General features: G+C 37.4%; 1 protein-coding gene across 1 annotated transcript in view; it reads left to right on the top strand.

Moving 5' to 3' along the window:
- Positions 1-12,290, top strand: part of IQCJ (IQ motif containing J) — a 249,489-nt gene that overhangs the window by 212,137 nt on the left and 25,062 nt on the right. The window contains exon 5 of the mRNA XM_059889873.1: positions 1,596-1,708. Coding sequence (XP_059745856.1) covers positions 1,596-1,708 — 113 coding nt within the window. The remainder of the gene's footprint in view (positions 1-1,595; positions 1,709-12,290) is intronic.

The raw sequence follows: 12,290 nt of genomic DNA, 5'->3' as shown, positions 1-12,290 counted from the left end.
TTTTTTTAACCATAAAAATATTAGTTATTGCATAGAGGACAACACTGGAAAATGCTTTGTGGTTTTTTTTTTTTTTTTTTTTCTTAAGCAAATTCATGTGACCAAATACTTATTTTTTTAGTTCCCAGTTTTAAGAAATCTGTGATTTATGCAATAGGATATCATGGAAAGAAGCTATAGAATGGTACCTTGTAAAGCATTAGGTTTATACCTTTTTAAAAAATCAATAGCATATCCCTGCATAAATACAAAAAAATCTTTCCTTGTTTGGAGACATTCTGAGTCCCATTTGTTTTGAAGGGATTCCCTCTGCCTGGGTCTTCCTTCCTGGCCACACCCACTTTCCCCCATTGGTTCCCATACTGTTACCGTCTGGCCTGTAGGGGGCAGTGTGGATCAGGGAATAGAGACCTGGCTTGGTAAGAGGACCTGAGGACCTGACTTAAAATAGCAGTTCTGCCACTTCTTTTGAGTCTAAGGTTATCACTTGAGAGGCCCTTCTTCAACTGCCAATTGGAAATAATAGATTTAGAGACAGATAGATTGTTACTGCTGTGAAGATTAAATGGCACTGCATGTGTAAAACAGCACAGAACCTGGGCCCTGAGGTCTCTCAATAAATGTTAGTCAATTCTGAACCCACTCTTGAAAACACTCCATGCCTTCAAAACACTGTGGAAAACTTGTGAAGAGCACAGGTAACAGTTTTACCTTGATTCCCACTGAGGGAGCCGGGGCTGCGTGCAGCCTGTTTTCAATTCACCAGATGAATCCATGAGAATCAAATTGTGCCCTCAAGTGTGTGTGTGTATATAAATATATTTTTTTCATATGTTCAGGGTATATATGTATATGTGTATAGGTTTTGAGATTGGAGCTGTACTTTAAAAAGTAATATATTATGCATTCATTTTAGTATTGATCCTTTAAAAACGAATTTTCAATGCTCAAAGTTGATGTCAGGTGCAAGTACTTTTGCCTCTAAACGAGTTTCTTTTGATAAATCACACCCACATACATAGTAAAAGAAAAATTTTTGTTCAGTTGCTCAGTTTTGTCTGACTCTTTGTGATCTCTTGGACTGCAGCATGCAAAGCTTCCCTGTCCTGCACTATCTCCCAGAATTTGCTCAATCTCATGTGCAGTAAGTTGATGATGCCATCCAACCATCGCATCCTCTGTCTCCTCTTCTCCTCCTGCCCTCATTCTTTCCCAGCACCAGCGTCTTTTGCAGTGAGTCAGCTCTTTGCATCAGGGGGCCAAAGTATTAGAGCTTCACCTTCAGCATCAGTCCTTCCAGTGAATATTTAGGGTTGATTTTCTTTAGGATTGACTGGTTTGAAAAGAAAATCTAGATTATTCTACTCACTTCAGACTTGAGGAAAAACAAATGGCGGACTCTGCAGCGTGTTGGGGAGAACAGGGTTTCCTGGCCTCACCTCTCAGGCAGGCCAGTGCAGAAAGAGCCCTTCCAGCAGCTGCCCACACCCCCACAACCACCACCACCACGAGGCCCTACTTCACTCCTGGGCAGAAGCAATTACAGTTCTTGTGATTCTTGAGCAGTTTCTGTAGTTCTTGTAATTCTTGACCAGGTTCAGGAGCAGTGGTCTAGACCAACTCAAGACCCTGATACCCTAATTGTCCTGGTGAAAAGCCGTGGAGCCCTCATATTTATGGGGCTGCTGGAATGGTCCTGGCGTTCAGCGTAAGTGCTGAGTAGTCAATAACAGGCAGCCAGGTGACCCACCATACCTCCCCAAGGACACCACCAAAGCCAGCACTGAGCCTGCCTGCCAGACATGGCAAGTGTGCCTATATTAAATATGCTTAATTATCCTCAAGTTTTATTACCCTTTTTGAGATTTACAACCTCTAGGCTTTAAATACATCAGGAAAAATCTAGTAACTAAACGGAGAAAGTCTTCTTACAAAGTTGCACTTGTTCTAGGAGGAAACTCAGGCCCTAAAAGACTGGACTTCCAGTACAGTCTTGAGGGCTGTGACATTATAGAGAATGTAAGCCTTGTGCTACTTAATAATTTAATAACCTAGATTTTCCAGGTCAGGGACAAGTTACAGTATTATGCTCAGCTGTTATAAATTTAGGTTCCATGAATTCTAATATTTCAGCACCCAAGTTCTATCTATCTAGTCTTTCAGACCATGAAATAGAACAAATTTTTTTGCCAATCTCTTTGTTTCAAATTTTAGTTCAGAGAATACAGTCAGTTCAGTCGCTCAGTCATGTCCAACTCTTTGCGACCCCATGAATTGCAGCACGCCAGGCCTCCCTGTCCATCACCAGTTCCTGGAGTTCACTCAAACTCATGTCCATCGAGTTGGTGATGACATCCAGCCATCTCATCCTCTGTCGTCCCCTTCTCCTCCTGCCCCTAATCCCTCCCAGCATCAGGGTCTTTTCCACTGAGTCAATGCTTCGCATGAGGTGGCCAAAGTACTGGAGTTTCAGCTTTAGCATCAGTCCTTTCAAAGAAATCCCAGGGCTGATCTCCTTTAGGATGGACTAGTTGGATCTCCTTGCAGTTAGGGCACTGTCAAGAGTCTTCTCCAACACCACAGTTCAAAAGCATCAATTCTTCAGCACTCAGCTTTCTTCACAGTCCAACTCTCACATCCATACATGACCACTGGAAAAACATAGCCTTGACTAGATGGACCTTTGTTGGCAAAGTAATGTCTCTGCTTTTGAATATGCTATCTAGGTTGGTCATAACTTTCCTTCCAAGGAGTAAGCATCTTTTATCTGCAGTGATTTTGGAGCCCCAAAAAATAAAGTCAGCCACTGTTCCCACTGTTTCCCCTTCTATTTCCCATGAAGTGATGGGACCAGATGCCATGATCTTCGTGTTCTGAATGTTGAGCTTTAAGCCAACTTTTTCACTCTCCTCTTTCACTTTCATCAAGAGGCTTTTTAGTTCCTCTTCACTTTCTGCCATAAGCATGGTGTCATCTACATGTCTGAGGTTATTGATATTTCTCCCGGCAATCTTGATTCCAGCTTGTGCTTCCTCCAGCCCAGCGTTTCTCATGATGTACTCTGCATATAAGTTAAACAGGCAGGGTGACAATATACAGCCTTGATGTACTCCTCTTCCCACTTGGAACCAGTCTGTTGTTCCATGTCCAGTTCTAACTGTTGCTTCCTGACCTGCATATATGTTTCTCAAGAGTAATCATATGTAAAAAGAGAAGACTTCTTGATATAGAAGTAAATACATTTTTCTCTTCTTCAAACTAGGGTCTTAGAGAACAAGTGTTTTCTTTTTCAAACTTTTAGAAATTATATGATTTATAACCATATATGACCGTGTGAATGAATAAAATGGAATTGTACAAAAATAATGTTTCTATAAATTACTTTATTGAAGTTTAGTTGGTTTACAATGTTGTATTAATTTCTACTGTATAGCAAAGTGATTCAGTTATAAATATATAATTCATTTTCCTATTCTTTTCCATTATGATTTGTATTGAATATAGTTCCCTGTGCTATACAATAGGACCTTGTTGTTTTTCCATTCTACATATAATAGCTTGCATCTGCTAACCCCAAACCCCCAATCCTTGACTTCTCCCCTCTGCCTCCCTTGGCAGCCACAAGTCTCTATGTTAGTGCAGCTGTTTATATTTCATACCTAAGTTCATTTATGGCATATTTTAGATTTCACGTATAAGTGATACCATACGGCATCGGTCTTTCTCTTTCTGATTTACTTAGTATGATAATCTCCAGGTTCATCCATATTGTTGCAAATCGCATTATTTCGTTCTTTTCTATGGCTGAGTAATATTCCATTGTATATATGTACCACATGTTCCTTCCATTCATCTGTCAACAGACATTTAGGTGGTTTCCGTATTTGGTTATTGTAAATAGTGCTGCTGTGAACATTGGTGTACAGGTATCTTTTTGAATTATGGCTTTCTCCTATATATGCCCAGAAATGGGATTTCATGATCATGTGGCAACTCTACTTTTAGTTTTTTGAGGAACCTCCTTACTGTTTTCCTTAGAGGCTGCACACATTTACATTCCCACCAACAGTGTAGGAAGGTTCCCTTTTCTCCACATCCTCTCCAGCAAAAAACAGTATCTGTATACCACAAACACTCTCTTCTTTATGTATTTGAATATTGGTTGGTAATACTGATTCCTTTTCCCAAATCATCCTTTTGACTTAATGATTTGTGGACATTTTTCTTGTTAGGTTTAAAGGTGAGCATGTTGTTTCAGTTTGAGGATTAAAAAATTATTTTAAGAACTGCTAACATTGAACATTTCCTGAGTTCAGAATGATATGCAAAATCGACAATTCCTTATTTGATAACTGACTCATTCATCCATAGTAAAATCATAAATCCTTCTAAGCAGTCTAAAAGTTATTGACCTTGGAGTACAGATGCAAAAATCTAGGCATTAAGTACCTCATTTTACACAAAGAGAGTTGAAAAAGAATTTGTTCTTTTTGAAGTTTACCTCAAGTCCAGTCTCAGCATTTGTCCTCATAAAGATCCTCTCCTTAATTCTACAGCTTAGGTGAGATAAAATGTTGAATCCCTAGTTTAGAACCAGATGCACCTTCTGTTACAAAACCTGTTTCACCATCACAAATCAGCATTTTACTCTTTGGATGAACATCGAGCGATGCTTTAGAATTCAAGGAGAAATTGGATGTGGTGGAACTGGAGTGAGGTCTGTTAATGTATTCTTTTTTCTTTTTCCTGGATAGCTCATTGGCCTAAGACTCTTTGAAAGCGAAAGTGAAATTGCTCAGTCATGTCTGACTCTTTGCGAGTCCGTGGACTATAGCCTACCAGGCTCCTCCATCCATGGGATTTTCCAGGCAAGAATACTGGAAATTCCTTCCCAGGAGATCTTCCTGACCCAGGGATTGAACCCAGGTCTCCAGCATTGTAGGCAGACGCTTTACTGTCTGAGCCACCAGGGAAGTCACTCTTTAGGATGTAGTTTCTCTAAATAAGACATCTTGAGGGGAAGAGGAGTTATTCACATCCTTGGGTTAAGTCTATAGCGTTTGTTCACTCATTCAACAAATATTTGAGTGCCTACTGTGTGCTGGGCCTTTCCTAGCACTGGAGGTAAAAATGACCTCCTAAATACACACAACTTCTGCCCTTGCATAATTTACATAATTCCCCAGTAGGGGTTGGCAATTCTTTTAACAGAGGTACTGACAACTTAAAAGAGATCCTCAATAACATTTCAGTGATTAATTGTATAGATGGTTTAGGTACAAAAATCTGACTGCTAAAACATCTTCCAGAGCAGAATTTCCCAAAATGTAAAACCTGCAGTACTAGTCTCATAGGATATTGATAGATGCTAATTGGGTGAACGGTGAAATAAGTCAATTTATTTACTTCAGGACTTATTGGGGCCTTACTAATAAGCTAATACACATTTTGAATTTAAAGAAGGCAGTCATGTCTCCATGTTTCCCAAACTTCTTTGACCAGGAAACTCTTTAAAAGTAACATCTTATTGGATTGCTGATCCATGGAACACTACTAGAGTTAGTACTTATTGAATCAAATCCTAAGAACTGGAGTTTCTAAGTGGCTCAATAATAGTATAAATTGAACAGTGCATTTTGAAAACTTCCAATTAAACTTTTACACATGACATCTCCTTTTTTTTTTTAATAGGTCTCTATCACAGAGCTATATGATGCAAAATTTACTCAATTGGTTCACATATAAAACTTATTACATTAACTGGCTACAAAGACCAAGCCTAGTCAACAACATAGCAGCATTAGGAGATGGGGTTTTAGGGAGTTAATAAATAGCTCCTTTTCTGCCTTTAATTTGGAAACATATTTTGAAGGACAAGCGATTCAGGCAGAGGGATGTAGAAATCTGAGCTTTATTTCCTGTCAAAGCTGGATTTGAGAGTGTACTTAGGACTTGCCGACATAGTGCCTTCTGCTACTAAACTGTGGCTTTAGGGAAACTTACCAATCCCAGGAAGCACTAAATACTGTCAACCTCACCCACAGATCTTGTGCAGAGAGGTGGATCCCATTAAAAAGCAGAGGGAGAATGATGCTGGTTGCCAGGACCTTTGCCTAATCCTCCAATTAGAGTAACTCCTTCCACCTTCCTGAAATGGATCAAAGGGTAGAAGTCAAAGACTGGTAGTATTTAGGAAATTTCTTTCTCATAGAAACCTGAGGAGATGGGAAGAAGGGAACCTCCAACATTGGATGCTTCATGCAGCAATAATTGGCCTTTTATTATGACAAATATTAATATCATAAATATTTTTGTACTTCCCTTGCACTTAGATAATTGTATACTTTGTAATTTATTAATTATTGCAGTTTTCTGAATAAGAATTATTTTTGAGAGCTTTAAAAAATACAGATTCTATAACCACAGTAGATATTTTGAATCAGAATATCTGGGAATTCTGTATGTTTTATTTTAATATTCTAGGTAACTTTCATTATCATTGAAGTATAGAAAACACTGAGTTATAGAAATTGCAAAAAAAATCTATTTTATTTAAGAAACTTACATGATCATCCAGGTGATCAATATTTTTTCTAATTTTCATCTCGATATTTTTGTATTGTAATGATGTACCTTGAGGAGGTGCTTAGGCAAATTTTCATAGTTCCTATAACAAAACACCCACTATTGTTTTAATAGAATTTTCCCAGGGGCACTCATTGTGTTGAAAACTCTATTTTCTCTTTCTAAGATTTATGGTTCTTTTCTTTCTCAAGAATATAAATACAGTGCTCAACAAGGAAGGCTTCTGTTGTTTGATCCATTTTGGTCTATATTAAAAGAGGATACATTCAATAAGCACTGATTAGATTAGTTTCAATTTATTCTTCACTTTGACTTTGAGAGCTCTAGCTGCTGCTGCTAAGTTGCATCAGTCATGTCCGACTCTGTGCGACCCCATAGACGGCAGCCCACCAGGCTCCTCTGTCCCTGGGATTCTCTAGACAACAACACTGGAGTGGGTTGCCATTTCCTTCTCCAATGCATGAAAGTGAAAAGTGAAAGTGAAGTCGCTCAGTCATGTCCGACTCTTAGCAACTCCATGGACTGTAGCCTACCAGGCTCCTCCATCCATGGGATTTTCCAGGCAACAGTACTGGAGTGGGGGTGCCATTGCCTTCTCCCAGCTCTTGAGAGCTCTTAGTTGGCATGAAAAGATATTTGATGATTTAATTATTAGTTGACAAGAATGTCAACTATAACTGAAAACCCTAAATTATGATGTGTGACTACATAGTTGAGAAAGAGAAAATATATTACACTACACAGAATAGAAATAGATATTTGTCATTATTACACTTTCTTTAAAATAAATCTGTGTATACAATTTATTACCAGTTACATGTAAAATTTATAGTATAGCTAAAGTCTTGTTACTTTATTCAAAGCTGAAAAACTTCTAGAAATAGTGAATAAAAAAGTTTCCTACCAACATTTGAAAACATATTCAAATCCTTTGTGAGATAGTGTTAGTAAAATTTTTGTCTATGGAAAATTTTAAATTCCATCAAGTAAAATGTCTGGAATTGAGGACAGTTGCCTTAATTTTTATTTTGCAATTTTCATGGATTGATGTTACAACATAATTTTAAAAAACTTGCTAAAAATTCTGAGAGATGTTTTAGAAGTAGATTCTATATCTCTGCAAGTCCTCTCATTCCCTTCATATCTCTGTGAGGGGAAATCCCTTCTTTGCTATCTTCACCATGGGTTAATTACAACCTAAAGGAGCAGCAGAAGCTGATCTTAATTTAAACAGAAATTCTGCTTCACATGTGGGGAATAATTTGTTTTTCTCTTTATGGTATTGATAGGGTTAAGTATATTGATAGAAGACCACACTGTTTAATGCAAGTAGATTTTCAAGAAAATCACCATGTCAAATACTTCACTAGAAGGACTTCATGTACATACAGCAGCAACTGTGACCTGCTTTAGAGATGACATCATTGGGTGTCATGTGGCTCTTTATACGTTTCAGCCTCAGAAAGAGATAATCTGTGAAAGCCATACGAGCCTGATTTCTGCTGTCATAATCTTCAGCAGACAGAGGCTGGGGCTAGAGAGAGGCATACCTGTTTACACAGTGTGTGCAGTGCCTCGTGGAATTCTAAGCTTTATTTCATTTTATTATATTTTTATCAAAAAATAGAGGCAATGATAGGATGAAGCGAATTGGCTTCTTTGGACTAATGGGAGCTTGTTTTCTGCATTAAGATCAAGAACTTTTCTGGAATCCTCTGTTCTCTAAATAGCCTTGTAGACTCTCTCTCTCTCTTTTTTCCCCAAATTTGAAGAACATTGACAAAAATCAGCAAACTTCATCTCCCAAAGAGCTTTCCCTCTTTCTTGTCAATACTTGAAGATTTGTGCTCCAAAATCTTCTTTGAGCTGCCTGAGTATCGTGGTTGATAACTGAAGAGCAAAGCATCTCGTTTGTAGTATGTGGTACAGAAATTCTTCAGATAACTTCACTTGCTAACGCAGACAGTCCTTTATGGATTTCTTGCAAAGCCAGTTTGACTAAACAACTCTTTCCTCTCAAATGGGCAAGAGTAGCTCTTCAGCACCATGGAGAGGTCTGGCCAGCGAACAAGGACGACGTGGGACTGTGACCAGGGCAAGCAATCTGACAGTGTAAGTTTTCTAAATGTCTATCATCTATTTTTGGTTTACCATATTTTTATAGGTAGAAAGAGGAAACTCCAAACTCTAACCAAGTCAGTCTAAGCTATAAAAAGTGATGGTGTTCATCACATTTCAAATTCAGGGTTAACCATTTAAAAATACAATATTAGAAAGTGTTAGTATGTTAATTTGAAGAATTGCTTTCTTATTGCAGCAGTTGATAACTGTCAACTATGACTAGATTTTGATAATCTGAGTTTTTGTTTTAATTTATCACAAATTAATTGCAGTTGTACAAAACAATTGCTTTGGATAGCATTTTTATATACTTACTTAAATAGCCCTAAATGTACAGTTTGTTGCCTTCTGAAAATACGAGGCTGTCTTTGGAAAGTTGTTTCTGATTCACACTTGTTTGAAAGGACAGTTTTAAACTTTTAAATTGCAGATTTTATTTTACTTACCAAAAGAGAAAGTGTCTGGGTATTCTAATGTTGGCATTCATAGAGTATATCTGATGACTTAAACTTACTGGTATAAAATGCATACAGTAAAAGCCAACAGTAAGTGGAAAGGGCAGATCCTTTTATAAAATGATTAGATATGGACCACTGGAGAGGTACTTTTAGCATCTCTGAAGTATTTAATTTGTTTCAAAGTAGTCCAATTTAACTGTTCAAACCAGAAATTTAAAAAATAGTTTATTCAAAATATCTTATAACAACCTCATTAAAACTGTCAAAGGTGTAGTTCTGTGATGCTGTTATATCACACAGCCAATGAAGAAATGATACTTTGAATTGCTATGAAGAATCATCTCCATAGATATTTTGATTAACTATTTAAATTTGTCTAAGGGAACAGAGTGTCATAAAAAGGCAATTTAACAAATAATTATCTTTTCTCAGGATAATTAACTGAGGTTTGGAACAATATGCTGAAGCATTTATTTTAAAGTCTAATAAAGCTACCATTTATATTATTGTAATATGGAATTTATTTCCCTCAGTAGTTCTCCTCATATGTAAAAACCATTATAAATGTAACTTACTTAACTAAACAGCTAATTCAAGTATCACTAATTTCTCTATTATAACTTCCAAGTAAATTTACTGTTACTCTTAACTCCAGTAATTTGGCATTTGATTTTTGGATAAATGGCACTTAAACATTTTGACAGTGTGTTTGGTGCAAAATTTTGGAGACTCATGACTTAGTTTTATATTAAGGAGCTCTTGTTATATATTTTTGTCAGCTTTGCTTAATAGATCCACTGATGATTTCTTTAATTGATGTCAATGTTTAAAAGAACTTCATTTTTGAAAATAATTAAAGATAGATTTATGATTCTAGTTCTTTGAGTTTTATTTCCCTGTATTTTATAATTATGCTTTGATTTTTGAGATGAATAAGTAGAGCCTTTTACACACTGTTGAGCACACTTTTGTGATTTTAAAACTTTCATTGTGGCTTTATGATAAACTGTATCCATTTCTTGCAGTGGTAGACTTTGGACAAATTGCTCTGGTTAATTAGACTGTAATATTCCAATTTAGAAGATTTGAGGCTCATATTGTAAGATGTACCTTCTTTATTCTCTGAAATGGGAGGAAATGTACCTGATTCAGAAACATATTTTCTAGCAGTCTTTTCTCTGTCTCTATCTCTCAGGGATGTGATTTACTTACGATATTGTCTGACATGTAACATTTTATATTTCTTGCGTTTTTGCACACATTTTAGTGATGTATTTATAACAACAGCTATCTAACATATACATTTTCTAGTTGAGATATGGTTGTCTGTATATTTATTTAACCAGAAATTGTTGCTACATGACAGACCACAAACATGTTTTGGCTTCTGCTTTGATAGCCTTTCAATCATTGTTGAAATAGCATAAGTCATTTGAACAATAGAAAAATGTCCAGAGCTATTTAGACTGTGAACTATTCTCATTTCTTTTTCTCTTTTTCTTTTTTGATTTTTTATAACATTCTGGTGGTAGCAGATGTGTGTGAACAATCTTAAATTTAGTTGAGTGACATTTTGTTTTTCTTGCCAATGTAAAAATATGCTCATGAATCTCTTTTTTTATGGTTCACCCACCCTTGCAAAGGCTTTGTAACCTTTGGCTACAAAGGACTTTAGGGCATATTTACTTAATGAAGGTTTCCTTGGTGGCTCAGATGGTATTAGAACATGCCTGCAATGCAGGAGACCTGGGTTCAATCCCTGGGTCAGGAAGATCCCCTGGAGAAGGGAATGGCAACCCACTTCAATAGACTTGCCTGGAGATTCCCATGGACAGAGGAGCCAGGAGGGCTACAGTCCATGGAGTCACAGTCGGTTGCGACTGAATACCTAACACTTTCACTTACATAATGAAAATCACCTTAGTTAGGATGCTTTGCAGGGCATCTGAACATAAGGGGAGCTGACTGACAAGGGTAGTTCTTTCTATTGATCTCAACCTTTTTTGACAATAAGAGAGAGAAGTTGGTTCTGCAAAATACTTCTTCCATCCCAGGTACTCACAGATGCATTGCTGTTGCATGTCTCCATCACAGCTTCCAACCAGAAGCAACTCTCCCAGCTACAGTTCCAACAGAAGCAGTTTCAGGAAAGGAGAGCCTGCAAGTGGAATGTGCTATATTAAGTTCCCAAAGGTAGCTTTTTAGAGGAAAATGGGTATTCTTAGGGATTATTTCAATAAAGCAGGACCCTGACTGGTTCCAAATGGATTCTAGGCTTGTTGTAATGAGTAAGGGCAGGGCTCAGATTACATCAGGTGCCCTGGGTCGGTGCTTCTGCATAGAGATTACCACCACATGATTTTTGTCCTCAGTTACCATGTTTTATTGTTAATATACCTTCTTTCTTTCTTTTGTAACTCACAAGGGCCATTCCTACTTTACAGGACACGTTGGACCTAAGTAGATATGACCTAACTGATTTGAGATTTATATTAAATACTATTAGAAACTGTGGAGTAATCTGAACTGTTTCAGGAAACTAAACAGAGCTTAGAGAGATTCCAAGGGAAGCTAAAATACCAGAAATATCCTCCAAAGAGACAGAAGTCTGTACCGTGCTTTTCTCACTGTAACTCGTCTTTCAAATCCCATCCCCTCCATACGAAGCTGCATAAGTAAACTCAAGCCACAGCATGTAAAACATATCCAGGCATCCAGTCCCTGGGATGGATTCAGGCCATTTCCATCTTCTCTAGCTTCTCCCATGCTCCTAATTCTCATCATATGTGTATCTTCTTAAAATTTTTTACTGGAGTATAATTGATTTACAGTTTTGTGTTAATTTCAGTTGTACAGCAAAGTGAGTCAGTGAGTCATATATATATACATTATTTTTAGATTTCACTCGTGTCTTTGACAGCATCTAATCTGTACTTCTGCACTTGACACAGTACATTACACAGCACCTGACTCCATTAATAAGACCTGTCTTGATGGAAAACCCATTTCGAACGCAACACTCTGCCGTTATCTCAGTAACACGCTTCTCCAGCATACACTTCTGGTGCTTGACGTCTGACCCCTGTGCACCACAGGAAACGTCTCTGCTCCCGGAGTTTCATTTGG

This window comes from Bos taurus, chromosome 1 (genome assembly GCF_002263795.3).
Source record: "Bos taurus isolate L1 Dominette 01449 registration number 42190680 breed Hereford chromosome 1, ARS-UCD2.0, whole genome shotgun sequence".
Taxonomy (NCBI): Eukaryota; Metazoa; Chordata; class Mammalia; order Artiodactyla; family Bovidae; genus Bos; species Bos taurus.
Note: the sequence above shows the minus strand (reverse complement) of the source record. Positions and strands in the feature narration are given on the sequence as shown.